This window comes from Onthophagus taurus, chromosome 10 (assembly GCF_036711975.1).
Source record: "Onthophagus taurus isolate NC chromosome 10, IU_Otau_3.0, whole genome shotgun sequence".
Taxonomy (NCBI): Eukaryota; Metazoa; Arthropoda; class Insecta; order Coleoptera; family Scarabaeidae; genus Onthophagus; species Onthophagus taurus.
Genome location: NC_091975.1, coordinates 14,617,530 through 14,633,286, shown reverse-complemented (window position 1 = coordinate 14,633,286; position 15,757 = coordinate 14,617,530). Strand labels below are relative to the sequence as shown.

General features: G+C 37.8%; 1 protein-coding gene across 1 annotated transcript; it reads right to left on the bottom strand.

Annotated features, from left to right (window-relative positions):
* Positions 1 to 11,672: 11,672 nt before the first annotated feature.
* On the bottom strand, positions 11,673 to 12,326 carry LOC111416210 (uncharacterized). The gene has a single exon (XM_023048175.2). It carries the CDS (start codon positions 12,324 to 12,326, stop codon positions 11,673 to 11,675), a length of 654 nt encoding a protein of 217 aa, XP_022903943.2.
* Positions 12,327 to 15,757: the final 3,431 nt, after the last annotated feature.

The following is a 15,757-nucleotide window of genomic DNA, read 5'->3' as shown; positions in this document are numbered from 1 at the left end:
GCTTCTGTTGGGCAAAATTAAATTAATACCAAAAATTTTCTTTAAATTAATTCGAAATTAAATCAACAAAGCAAAAAGAAAAACAGAACAAAAATGTCCTCGTCCTACTCTTGCATTGACTGTGGGTTCACATGTGCATGGATCGATTGAATAAAAAACAGATTAGTAAGTAAACAACAAAAAAAAAAAACAAAAGAAGTAATATTAGTCGTGCGACAGAAACGTTGTAGAGAAAAAATGCTTTCTGAATGCCGGGATGGACAGTGATCTCGTCCAAGGCGGAATGCGGTTATAGACTTTCGATATATTGTAACTATATGACCGTTCAAAAAGCGCAGTCCGATGCTGCGGCATGGTAAGCAAACCCCGATTGCGGATATTAATATTATGACAACTATGATAAGGTTATTGGGTGTAGCGATCGGTATAAGAAAAAAAAGGGAACTAAATTTTTCTTTGCTATATTTCGAAACAAATTGTTTCTTCTACAGGCAAAAAACTGAACAAATGTATCAAAATTAACATTCAAACTATCAATGGCTTACATAAAAAGGAAGAAACTTACAGATAAGTTGATACGGGATATTCTTAGAGCTAAAATCACTAATGTGATTACTAATTTTATTAATAGTGATATAAGTTGTACTTGGCTTGAAAACCACCTTTTAAACCTTTTAAAGAAAACTAAATCCTTTCTGAAAAGAAATACTAATTTAATAATTATCAATGCTGATAAAGGAGCAAAAACTGTAATTTTGGATAAGGATGTTGTTCGAAAACAGTTCAAGAAAATTTGTTTAAAAAAAAAAGAAAATAGATTATTTAACGTTAACTCGAAAAAGTTTATAGTGAACGACAGAAAATTAAAGGTAAGTTCCGCGATATGATAATGTTTATAATTAAGTCTTACTCTTTTAATCAATGTTTAAATTTACACAAAGAATAACTCGTTTCACAAGGAAGAACTGATACACTTGAAGGCTGGACACAAAAGAGGATTTATTGAAAGACATAACTAGTTATATTACACGTTTTGAAATTTCTGCGCACGCACCACTCGACACTCAAACAAAAATTAAAATAAATAAATGAATAAACGTATTAATTTTGAAGTTATAAATTGAATTTTAAACATTCCGCCCGCCTTGCCGAGCACGTCGGCAATAAAGAAAACGATATGAAAAGAGGTAACGTCAAAACAGATAACTTTGTGAAATGAAAATAAAGAATTCTATATAAGAAATAAATCGCGACCTTTCGTCTAACTGTCCACATGGACTTACAAAATGTGTACAAAAGGGGTTACCGAAATCGAAAGAGTAAACGCAAAGGGACACAATTCATTTGACAGTTAAACAAAGCATTGAATCGAATTTGAACAGAGAGTTAACGAAAATTACGGTATCAAAATAAGAATTGAAAAGTGAAAACATGTACCGTCGACAAAAATAAGAAATAAACAACAAAATTGCAAGTAAGTGAAAATAGATATAAACATATATCTTCGTTGTGGGGAATTAAACAAAATCTTTAACAGGGAAGTACACATAACTCAGCGATAGGACGAATTAGTGTGGTAGTAGGCGTCTTTATTGTGGCAATCCTAACATTGCCATCGGAACCGGAGTGAAGCTGAAGAACTCGTGCCATCAACCATTTAGCTGGAGGGAGTCGCTCATCCTTGACGAGTACCAGACTTCCAATCTCTGGTAGGTTTCGTTTATCAAACCATTTAGTCGAGTTCTGGATTGATTGAAGGTAGAATCTTTCCCATTTTCTCCAGAAATCCTCTACCATTCGTCGAAGAGCTTGCCAGCGAGAGGGACGAGATACATTTTCGTCTAAGAGGGACGGCTCGGGAACGATATTAAGAGCCGAACCAATCAAGAAATGAGCTGGTGTAAGAACGTCATAATTGCTAGGATCCTCGGAGATTGCACAAAGAGGTCTAGAGTTCAAAACAGCCTCAATTTGAACTAATACAGTGTAGAACTCCTCGTAGGTAAGCAGGGTAGCTCCGACAATTTTTTTAAGGTGTGTTTTGACGGATCGTACTCCAGCCTCCCATTTTCCGCCAAAATGTGGTGCAGCTGGAGGATTAAACCTCCATTGTGTCCTGTCGTCGCTCAAGATTCCAGCAATGTGTTTCCACTCCTTTGAAGCAGCTGAAAACATTGTCCGAAGTTCGCGGTCGGCGCCAACCAGATTCGTTCCGCAGTCACTGTATAAATATTTACAGAGACCTCGACGACCGGAAAATCGCTTATATGCTGCCAGGAAACCCGATGTCTTACCGCTTCGCCCTCGGAAGGTTCGAAGCTGAAAAGGTCCAGCGTAGTCGACTCCGGTGTTGGTGAATGGTCTGGATGGTGTGACACGTGAAGGGGGCAACTGTCCCATAAGTTGCTGGCTAGCCTCCGTCCGTTGTTTAGCACAGATCATACATTTTTGGATGAAGGATCTGATCGGAACGCGACCACCGACAATCCAAAAACGACGTCGTATTGACGACAAGGTTAGCTGGGTCCCTCCGTGCAATGTGCCCCGATGGTGACTGTCTATTATTAATGTTGTTAATCTGGATTCTTTGGGCAATATAATCGGATGCTTCTCGTCCCAATCCAGAGCAGCAAATCTAAGGCGACCAGTCACTCTAAGAAATCCTTCACCATCAAGGAATGGAGTAAGTCGGTACAACGAACTTGAATTCTTTACCACTCGTCCTTCTTGTAGAGTTCTGACTTCTTCGTCGAAATGAAACTTTTGATATTCTCGTATCCAGAACATAAGAGCATGGTTAATTTCTTTTGGTGAAAGAACTTCTGTAACAGAATCAAATTTTAGTCTGTTGAAAATGCGAAAGCACCAGGCTGTGACGCGAAGAAGCTTATTAAGCGTTGAATATCGATGTTTCAGGTCCCAGCCATACATGACAGATGCTGTATGAATAATTGGATTGGAACGTTGCTCTCGTTTTGCCTCGGGTGGTGCTGCTGGTCGACCGGAAGGCCAGTTGGACGAAGGTAGAGACAACCACGAAGGTCCTGACCACCAAAACGAATCATACTGCAGTCGATGTACGGGAACTCCTCTGGAAGCGAGGTCAGCAGGGTTGTCTTGACTCGTAACATAGGACCACTGAGCTTCGGGTAATTCCTGGATTTCTATTATTCGATTACGGACGAAGTCCTTCCATCTGCTTGGGTGGCTGCATATCCATGAAAGGACCACCGTCGAATCACTCCACAGATGGACGGGAACATCTTGGAAGTCTAAAACACTTAGAACGCGTTTCGTCAACCGCACCAGAAGAACAGCCGCGCATAACTCGAGCCGCGGGATAGTAACACTTTTTAAAGGCGCCACTTTTGTTTTAGAACCAATTAACGAAACTACAACTTTACCGGGTTTAGTTACACGAAGGTAAATGACTGCTCCAAACGCGTTATTAGAAGCGTCCGCGAAACCATGCAATTCAATGGAAGTGACGTCGCTGTTCATTCCAAGCCAGCGCGGTACGCGAATAGTTGGAATACCGCGAAAATCGTCAAGAAACGACGTCCACTTCGAAACCAAGTCGTTTGGTAAAGATTCATCCCAGTCGAGTTTGCGCGTCCACAATTCTTGCATGAAAATCTTCGCTGTGATTATCAACGGAGACAACCACCCGAGAGGGTCGAATAACCGCGTAATAAATGATAATACCGAACGTTTGGTAAATTTTACAGAATTTTCGCGCATAAAGTTCAAACTAAATAGAAATTGATCGTCTACTTTATTCCAGAGAAGTCCGAGCTCGCGAGGAGAGTGACCATCATCAATGTCTAGGGTACTCGTTTCTGCGATGAGATCAGAAGACAATAATGTAAGAGCTTCCGAACGGTTCGAATTCCACTTATGCGCGTTAAAACCGCCCGCCGTTAACACTTGGTTTAGTTGGAAGATTACCTCCTGCACCTCATCAATATCATTCCCTCCGGAAAGAATGTCGTCAACATACGTGTCTCTGAAAAGTATCACCGCGCCGAGAGGTTGACGAGAATGATGTTCGTTGAAAGACCGTACGTAACCGTGGTGAGTTCGTAGCTCTTAAGCTTTTGCGAAGAGTCTTCCCGCCAAACGATCCTCTGGAATGGTAAATCATCCTCATGCACCTTAATCTGGCGGTACATTTTCTCAAGATCGCACGAAAAAGCTACCGCGTGGCGCCTCCACCGCATTAAAACGTCTATTAATTCGTTTTGGAGTTTTGGTCCCGTATGAAGGCAATCGTTTAGTGACACTCCCGTTGACGTTGGTTGGGACCTGTTAAAAACCACCCGCAATCGCGTGGTCGAACTGGTCTCACGAACGACTCCATGGTGAGGTAAATAATAGTTCGGAAAAGTTAATTTCCCAGAAACATGCCGCATATGTCCCTATGAAAGATACTCGCTCATAAATTTACTATATTCGAACTTGAGCTGTTCATTTTTCGTGAACCGTAACTCCATTCGGTTGAAAGAACCCACAGCGACCGAATAAGAAGTTCCGAGCTCATTAGGCGACTTCCGAAAAGGTAACCGTACCAAAAATCGACCGTTCGAATCTCGCGAATGAGTTTGTGTGAAATGCTCTTCACACTTGCGTTCGTCAGATGAAAGACGCGGAATATTGACGGTATCATCTTCTTGCTTCCAGAAGCGCTGCATCACGTCGAGGAATTCCCGGTCGATGGAACATTGAAAACCATAAGAGCTCGAATGATTAGAAGGTTGTTCAGATAACGCGCCGGAAAGAACCCAACCGAGGGCAGTTTGCTGCGCAATTAAAAGACCGTCTTTGCTCTTTAATACACCGTTTTGAATTATTTTTGAATAAAACTGAACTCCCAGTATTAAGTCGATTTTCCTTTCTGAGGTAAACTCTGGATCCGCTAAAGGCAGGTCACTCATTTCAATCGGTAAGTGTTTAAAACGCTTTTGAGGCAAATAAGATGTTAATTGTGGTAAAATTAAAGTTTCCTCCTCGAAGGAAATGATCGGATTCAGTCGCGAAACCAACCGTACCGATACCACGCCGTTGGTAACGCAGGTACGCTTCGACCCGATCCCGGTTATAGGAACGTTCGCTGAACGCCGTTGAAGATGAAGCTGTTGAACTAATGTTTCGCCGACGAAAGACACCTCCGAACCTTGGTCAATCAACGCGCGAATTATTAACGAATCTCCGCGGGGCGAGATGATCCGCACTAAAGCCGTGGCAAGGAGCACCGAAGTCTGAAGGTGATGAGAATGCACGACATGACTTGATGAAGGAAGTTGTTTCGCTGGAGAGTTCGATTGTGGATTGGTGTTTTTATTATTAAATATACGTGCCTCGGGAGGAGATTCGTGAAGGGTGGAATGATGGGGCTTGTTACAGAACCGACACCGTTTAGAAACTCGACATTTTTTAAACAAGTGTGGCCCCAAACAATTAAAACAGAGACCCCGTGAGATTATTAAATCTGTTCTTTGAGACACATTCCGTGTTAAATACTCTGGGCAAGTGGCAATGTAATGAGCAGCGCCGCAAGCCGAACATCCCGAAGTTGGAACTGATGCGTTGTGAGATTTGAAATTAAAATTTTTATTAAACGATTGCGTAACTCTTTTATTATTTCCAGGCAGCTTTTCGATCGCTTCAAGGGTGTAGATCCTACGAACAAGAAATTCCTCAAACTCCTCGAATGTTGAAGGGTCACGATAACTGCTAATGGACTTTTCCCAATCTTTAGCCGTTTCTGAATCGAGCTTGCGAACAATCAAATAAACCAAAATATTATCCCAAATACTATTTGCGTCCAAATACGCTTCCTCACAAACCGCGAATTGATCGTCCGAAAAGTATATAGTATCGGCATATTCGACTTTACAAGGGATTAATTTCTTATGAATATTAAAAAATTCATTCCAACTGACTTCTAGTCGATCAAGTCGACTTTTAAGATTGCTGGTTGTCCAGTTACCTCTCCCCATCTTTTTTGTATTGTCTATAACGCGAGAAATTATACCGAAAAAGTCGTTTTGTTGCTCGAAAAGCGCGTTTATGTCTCTCTTTTTTTCTTCAGTAGACATCTTGAATGCGAAGAAATAAAGTCTCGTTAGAAAATATCCGAACTAGAATAATTAACTCCGTACCGAAAGAAATTAGTTATAAATAATCTATAATATTAATCAGAATCGCCGCTAATTCGAAAAAGATGTCCGCAAGTTAAACCGTACGCACATCCGCGAGTTGATCCGGGTCGAAGGACCAAAAAATGTTCGAAAACAGTTCAAGAAAATTTGTTTTAAAAAAAAAAGAAAATAGATTATTTAACGTTAACTCGAAAAAGTTTATAGTGAACGACAGAAAATTAAAGGTAAGTTCCGCGATATGATAATGTTTATAATTAAGTTTTACTCTTTTAATCAATGTTTAAATTTACACAAAGAATAACTCGTTTCACAAGGAAGAACTGATACAGTTGAAGGCTGGACACAAAAGAGGATTTATTGAAAGATATAACTAGTTACATTACACGTTTTGAAATTTCTGCACACGCACCACTCGACACTCAAACAAAAATTAAAATAAATAAATGAATAAACGTATTAATTTTGAAGTTATAAATTGAATTTTAAACAGATGAGTATTTAAATAAAGTCAACGAAATGCTTCAAGACCAAACCATCTATGCAAAAATAACTAAATATCCTGTAGACACCATACAAAGAAAGTTAAATAATTTAATTAAAAAACTTTATGATGAAAAATCCATAAATGAACATGAACACAAACTTATATGTACCAAACATTCAGTCTTATGTAAAGCATACTTCCTCCCTAAGGTCCATAAACCCAATACTCCATTAAGACCCATTATATCAGCTTGTGGTTCAACCGTGTATAACCTGTCAAAGTTCTTATCTGACATGCTAACCACTGCCTTAAGTAATGCTACATCTTACAATGTAAAAGATACCTTCGATTTTGTCAGTCAAGTAAAAGGCTGTCACATCCCTAAGAACTTTGTTGTCGTTTCACTTGACGTAATAAGTCTTTTTACGAACATCCCACTGGATTTGGTCCTTAATATTGTGAAAGACAAGTGGAATTTAATTGATGATCATTGCAGTTTTAATTTGGAAACCTTTTGTATACTTTTAAAGTTTGTTTTTGACAATACTTACTTTTCGTTTCAAGATCAGATTTATGTTCAGAAGTTTGGTACTCCTATGGGTTCTCCTATTAGCCCCATCTTGGCGCTGATGGTAATGGATTTTGTTTTGGATAGTGTGATTCCCAAATTGGACTTTCAGTTGCCGTTTATAAAGAAATTTGTTGATGACATTATCACCAGCGTTCCTAGTGATCGTGTTGACTACGTTCTTGATGTTTTCAACTCATTTAACCCTTACATCCAGTTCACTGTGGAAACTGAAACTGATAGCTGGGTCCCTTTTCTCGATTGTAGAGTCATACGTGAGAACAATTCTGTGATTTATGATTGGTACACCAAACCGACATATTCGGGACGTTACATAAACTATTTCTCCTCACATTCATTTAACCATAAAATTAATACCTTACGTGGTATGAAGAATAGAGTACTAAGAATTTGTGATGACAGGTTTCAATGCAACGCACTGTTAAAGCTAAAAAGGATTTTTATTGGCAACAGTTTTCCTAAGCACTTAGTTAACAAGATTCTTTTCTCTTCTTCCAATAACATCTCTCAACCAACTGTTAACAGTATTTTTGATATACCACCTACCAGACAATCTAAATTCAGTAAAATTATGAAAATCCCAAAGATATCTGATAAAATTAAAAAAATAATTGGACCGCATCTACCACCTGATAGAAAAATAGTTGATTACTACCCTTACAGGATAGGTTGTTGTTATAGTAGCATCAAAGATAAAGATCCCGTGATGTACAAATCTAATGTCATCTATCGTGTTAATTGTAATGAGTGTAACGGTTGTTACATTGGTGTCACCCGTCAATGGCTAAAAAACAGGATTAGTTCACATAGGAGTGATTTTAAAACGAAAAAAACTCACTGTGCTTTGGCCAGTCATATGATAAACTGTAACCATACTTTTGATTTTGATAATGTGTCGATAGTTGATGGTGATCCTAATTATTACGGCAGATTATTTTTGGAAATGTACCACATTAATATCACTGATAATACGGTGAATTTTAAAACAGATACAAATAATTTAAGTAGTTTTTACTCGTATTTATTTCATTGGGAAAAGTTGAGAAGGGAAAGAGTATTAAGTGACAACACCAACGTTAGTGATTCATTAATTTTTTAATTAAAATTGAAAATATGTTTTTCGACTGTATCGTTGTGATTTTGTCTATCGCGCAGTCTCTAAAAATAAAAATATATTTTTAAGAACTGGTTTCTTCGCCATGTTCAGTCATCATAAGATTTTTACTTTTGTAACGTCAGTTATTTTAGTTTGTAGTTTAAGTGTCCTAATTTTAATTTATTAATTCGAGTCACCCTTTGTGGGTTTTGATGCTATGTTTTTTGGTGGATCGTTGAAATGTTCCGTAATCGTGCCGCTTATCAACTAACCTGTAAGCTTCTTCCTTTTTATGTAAGCCATTGATAGTTTGAATGTTAATTTTGATACATTTGTTCACAGTTTTTTGCCTGTAGAAGAAACAATTTGTTTCGAAATATAGCAAAGAAAAATTTAGTTCTCTTTTTTTTCTTATACCGATCGCTACACCCAATAACCTTATCATAGTTGTCAATTTTTGCGATCAAAAAACTCCATCTAACTTATTCCATTAATATTATGAACATCCGTTCGAAAAGTTAATTTTTCGTAAAGATAGGGTGGCGTCTTATTCAGAACCACTTTGTGGAACAAGGAGGCTGCATGATACTGGCGTCTATTGGCCATATTAAGCCATCCGAGGTCAGCAAGTTTGTGAGAAATATGTTGGTGTCTACGAATCCCAAATATCAAGCGCATACAATTATTCTGGGCCATTTGAATTCGCCTGGCATCCCGCCCATCAACACACGGACCGTAGACTACATCGGCATAATCGAAATGAGACAACACTAGAGTATTTAACAACAGCTTTTTAGTGTTGGTAGGCAACATTTTCCTGCTTGCATATATATTTTTTAAGTTCATATAAGCTTTTTTCATACAATTACTAATGTGTTGTCTAAATCTTAGGTCCGTATCGATTTGTAATCCCAGATTTCTGGCTGACTCAACACGATTTAAGGTGACACCACTAACCTCAACTCTAAAATCATTTGAAGTTTCCTTACCCCTAATTCCACCGAATATCATATAAGTCGACTTTGCGGAATTGAGTTTTAAGCCATGGCCCCCACTCTCCCTCACCAAATTCTCCAGATCCCCTATCAATACATCATTAGCCGCTGCAGCCTCCGATACAGGAAAATCAACGTAGATCTGTGTATCATCAGCGAAACAATAGTGGCCCCAATATGGATCCCTGAGGAGCTCCAGAAGGAACCGGAAGGGGATCCGAGTATTCGTTGCCCAACCGACCAACTGACGGCGACCAAACAGGTAACTCCTCAAAAGATTCACAGAACAATTTTCGAAACCAATATGACCCAAAATGGACAGCAGTAACTCGTGATTAATAGTGTCAAAAGCTTTACTGTAGTCAAGCAAAACTAATGCACACATCCTACCCCTATCAATTGCCGAGATTATATCATCCAACACATTCAACAGTAACGTAGTACAACTATACCCCTCTCTCAACCCTGATTGCTGTTTTGGTAGAATAGAATTTTGAGTCAAATACTCTTTAATTTGCCTGGACAGTATCTTTTCAAAAATCTTGGATAAAGTAGGAAGGATGCTTATCGGCCGCAGGTGAGAAAACTCAGCTGGATTGCCATTTTTTGGGATTGGAGTCACGAGAGACGTTCTCCACTCCCGTGGAAAGCAACTATTTTCAATGCAGAAATTGTAGATATGAGTAATGTGAGGCAAAATCAATGGACAAAACAATTGCACAACCGACAACCCCAAACCGTCCGCTCCCACCGCTGTCGATAATTGCTGCAGAACAAGATTAGCTACCTCTGTTTCAGTAGTAGCGATGAACTTAAAAGATTTAGTACTAAACTTGTTAGAAGAATAATAACGTCTGGTATAAGGGTCGGGGGGATCCGCATTATTATTATTGGCAACAAAGAAATTATTTAGATCATTTGCAGTTCCCAAGTGCGACAAATCCATGTGACAATGAGTTTTATTTAAGATATTTAAATCTCTCAGATGTTTCCAAACGTTACCCAGATCAGCACCGCTACGATACCGCAGATATGCCTTCTTTTCATGACGACCACTAGAGTTGACCAAATTGCGGAGCTGCCTAAAATACATAAAATCATTATGATTCCTAGAATGCTTAAACTTTCGGTAAGCTTTATCTCTTAGGTTCATCATAAATTTCAAATTCTCGGTTATCCACGGTGCGGAAGGCCTCGTGATACGTAGAGTTTTTACAGGAGCATGAAAATCGATCAAACTTAACAAACCCGCATTTAAGAATGAAATTTTGTCGTCAATGTCATGCAACTCATAAATTAAATCCCAACCATAATTGCTAACATCAGCCTCAAATAAATCCAAGTTTATATTTTTAAGATTTCTAAATTGTTTGTACTGATGGGAATTAGAATTTATCTTTCTCAGTCCGATGCTGCAGAAGACCAGAGCATGGTCCGATATAGTTGGAGTTTCGTCAACAAGGGCATCCCGCACCGTTAATTCATTAGAAACAATAATAAAATCTATAAGCGTTGAGGTAGTGTGCGTCACCCTTGTAGGCTCCTGAACTACTTGAGTCATATCCAAGGAGTCCAACAAGAGGTTGAACGACAGAACAGGACGCGAGTCACGGTCCAACAAATTGATATTAAAATCACCCAAACATACCACATGTGAACAGAGTTGTTGTGCCAGCATCAATGTCTCCTCCAGGTTCTCAAAAAATAAATCACCGACATAATTCGGGGGTCTGTACACCACACCCACAGCCAAGACAGCGCCTCTCGAACGTAACTTAACCCAAACATGCTCGTAAGTACCATTGTCTACTAAATTTAAATGTAAGACATCATATTTGAAATTTTTTCTAATATACAATCCCACTCCCCCCCCTGGCGCCGCGGTCCCTCCTCACGAAATTGTATCCCGTAATATCTACAACGTCATCGGTAATAGTCTCTGATAACCACGTTTCAGTAATAGCACAAACATCATAATTTCGCAAATATAATAAATCCTTAACCGATCCAAAATCAGACATAAGTGAACCCACATTCAAATGCGCAAAAGTCACTGTATCATTCGCTAACATATTAAAAAACTTTTCTAATAACAAACCTCAACGCTCACGCTCGCGGGTAGCTTTAAAAAACCTAGATACATACATATATAACAAAAAAAAATACATATGTATATATACATATACAAAACATTAAACAAAAAAAAATTATTCAAAAGAAAAAATACTATATAATGATAAAAAAAAATGAGAAGATAATCATGAAATAACCAAAACAAGAGTACTACTAGTAAAATATAAAAATAAAGAACAAAAATAAAAAATAAAGACATATCTGTTTTGGCGAATTATCCGAATCTATCTATGGTGCCCTTGTCGTTTTTCGCGTAAATAATACCATCCATCGTCCACACACGACCTTTACCATAGTCATCCACCAGTTCCTTTACCATATCCGCTCTGGCGCGCGTAAGATCTTCCTTAATCACAACCCTTGTTCCCTTCAGTTGGCTCTTTAGCGAATAAATTTTTGAACGTACACGATAAGAAGAAAACTTGATAATAATAGCCCGATTGTATTTTTCCTTAATTTTACCAATTCGGTGAGATCGTTGAATAGCTGATATATCCAATTCTTCTCCAAGATAACTTTTAAAAATATTTAAAACGACCAGATCGGTATTTTCTTCCGGGGTCTCCTTTACACCAAATAAACGTAAATTATTTCGTCTCCCATATTGTTCGAGACGATCAATTTTATCAGAACCAGATTTATCGATCTCGTCACAGCGCCGCTTAAGAACTTGTATTTCACCAGATATCTGTTTAGAGATTTGTTTCTCAATATTATCGCATTTTTCGTGAATATTGCTCAAATCACGCCGAAAATCACTAATTTTACCATCAAATTCTCTCTTCAACGTATCCAATTGGTCTGCTACCACCTTAGCTATGAGGCCACTCAGTCCTTTAATAAAATCCTCCTTCTCAAGGGCAGCCATGATCAAACACTCCAGTTCTGACGAGTCAGACGACTTTTCACCCTTTCGACGAACCGTTCTTGATTATTTCACTTTACCAAATGATGCAAACACTTATTAGTTATTGGTGTACACCAAATTTAGTAAATTTTTGGCCCAAAAAACCAATAAAATTCCCAAAACTTTACACCGCGAGCGCTAGTGCGACTTTACTATCCGCGCATGCTCTTTCATAATAAGGGAGGAGGCCAATGCGTTTTCAAATGTTTATATTTTAATATCTCCTGTACTGTTCAGAACGCGCCCACACTCACGAATAATTCAAATTTATGAGCAACGCGATCACACGCGCGAAGGGAGAGTAAATAAAACTCCTATTCTTAATTACATTTATTAATTTGGTCACACTCCGCTATTTTTTTCTTTTATTGTATATATTATAAATAATTATTGTTAACATGTATGTATCGTGTCTTTAATTCCTTGTATATATTTCTGTAAGCCTGTTTTGTCCAAAATCTATATAAAACTATGCCCGTCCGAAAATAAACTCTCTTTGTTGTCCAGTCTTCATACAGTGTTTTATTCTTCCGCCAAAATCGAGAGACTAGGAGAAAGTGGTACTCGAGATGGCACTCGAGTTTTTAACATTTTCTTCTATAATTCGAGAACGGGTGGCGATATCAAGATGCGGTTTTTACTAAACTTTAGCAAATTTTAAGGTGACTAAGGGTCTGTGAAGTAAATAGTATCGTTCCGTTTAACTTTTTTCTTCAAAAATCACAAAAATATGTAACTGCTACAGATAACGCCCTCTAGCTTATTTGTTTTAAAGCAAACGGCCTTACTGAAAATATCTTTAAAAAGAGCATAAAATGCTCTTTCAAACAACACCGAAAATATTCAAATCGGTTGAATGGTCCAGGAGATATTAAAATGTAAACATATGAAAACGCATTGGCCTCCCCTTCCCTTATTATTACAGATATGAGAAATATCGCAAAACAAAAGCGTTGCGGTATTATGCAAGCTATTAAATGATGTTGTCAAAATTATAGCTCATCGTCTTAGTTTCTGAGATAACGGGAATTTTATGTTTCTCAATGGCAGTTACGCCTCCTAGCGGTCGAATTACGAACTTCAAAATAATTTCCAGCTATTTCTCTTGGTCACGTTGCTAATATGGATTGTTTCCCAAACTACTAGGCCTTACCGTTGTCGAGATACAGCCGCTCCGTACATTCATAATATATGTGCAAGACTTCAGGATGTGATAGCTTGTGCAAAAATTTGAAAAAAAAAAAAGGTTTTATCAACTTAGCCTCTGTTTTTACACAAAAAAGGTGCTGTAGGTCATGAGCTGTAAAGTTGACCGTTTTCTCGAAAAATCAACTTTTATGTTGAAAAGCATGGTCAATTTTCTAGAACAAGTAACAAAAGCAAGCGTTAACTTCATAATTACAAAACAAAAAAATGAAAAAATGATACAAATTCTCCAAACCGTAAAGGCAACGCATTCGCACATTTCAGCGTTGAGTAAAAAATTGTACAATTTATTTTTAACAAGTAGGCTTGAAATTTTATAACAAAAGGTACCTCCTATCAAAATAACAATTAGCTTGTACCTGCCAAAAGTAAACTTACAAAATTAAAAATGAATTACACAAACGCTGAAATGTGCGAAATGCATTACCCTTACGGAATTGCGTGCGATAATTCGGCAGAAGCAAGGCGGTTGTATCAAGAAAGACATCCTGATCGCCCAGCACCACACCATAACTTGTTTCTACGCATTCACCAACGACTATGGGAAAATGGAAGTTTTAAAAGGAATACAGCTGATAATGGGCGGCCTAGGAAAGTTGCAAATCCCCAAGTAGAAGAGGCTGTCCGCAACGAAATTGATGAAAATCCGACCACAAGTATTTACCAGAAAAATTGCTCACAATTTAAACCTATCTCACTCGACGGTTGGAGAATTATTGGAAAATTTTGAAAAGGCAACATTTGTATCCCTACCATATCGAAAGAGTACAAGCCTTATTGCCAAGAGATTTTCCGCCAAGATAGGCTTTTTGTACATGGATGCAAGACAAAATAGCTCAAAATCCTGAGTTTGGAGCCGAAGTTCTGGTTACCGATGAAGCATCTTTCTCGAATGACGGTATTTTCAATTTTCACAATAACCACATATGGGAAGAAGAAAATCCACATGAAATTGCAGAAGGCCATCATCAGCAACAATTTTCCGTAAATGTTTGAGCTGCCATCGTCGGTGATCATTTGATAGGCCCACATTTTTTACCGAACAGATTAAACGGTGCAGATTATCGACAGTTTGTAGAAGTATTGCCGGAACTGCTGGAAGATGTACCTCTTCAAATAAGACAAAACATGTACTTTATGCATGATGGAGCTGCGGCCCACTTTAGTTTGGTTGCTCGCCAATACTTGGACGACGAATACCCAGACCGTTAAGACCTTAAGTGATTAGATTTTTTTTGGGGCCATCTGAAAACCCTAGTCTACGTTACTCCAGTTGAAAATGTTGACCAATTAAGAAAGCGCATTGTTGTGTCTTGCGACATAATTCGGAAGACTCCGGGAATTTTCCTGCGTGATAGATAGTCAATGCGTCGAAGAATTGCTGCGTGCATTGAAGCTAACGGCGGATATTTTCAGCATTCAATTTAACTGTGTATTCTAAAGTTATAGTAAAATAAAATTCTTATTTCAAAAAATTGTCCACGTTATTCAACATAAAAGTTGATTTTTCTCGAAAACGGTCAACTTTAGAGTTCATGACCTTCAGTACCCATTTTGTGTAAAAAACATTGGCGGTTCAAATGGGTGTCTCAAAACTGTACTTTTTCCAGTGGCGTAGAAGTTGGGGAGAAAAACAACCACTACTACCCTTTCAAAATCTTCACCAATGATGACCTTAAAAAATGTGTTTCACGCACAAAACTTAGCTTATTATGAGTAGAAAATGCTTACAAAAGCTGTTTCTCTGTCGAATTCACGCAAAATTCTTCTTCTAAAGTTTACAACATACTTAAATAGTTAAAAAAAAATAGGAAAAAAAGAAAAATAAAAAAAAAATAGAACAGTTTATTGTTACTTACTTAGAACTAGTTTGATATTTTTATACTCACCTAATATATTTTTATTCTGTGCAATTACGTAATACATACTTATCATTTCTATTATGAAAGGATACATATTCCAAAGTATATTTACGATAATCAATATTATTGGTCCGAGTCCTCGAAGCCCATGTTGATTGATATTTTTTGATATTTTCGAAAATATTTTTCGAGTAAGTAGAAACCAAGTGTTTTTGACATTTTAAAGTGCTCAACTCAACTGAATTGATGGGGTTAAACTGAAATCCAAGCATACGTGGTACATACGTGGTCCTATTAAAAGTTGAATCATGACTATTGATCAAT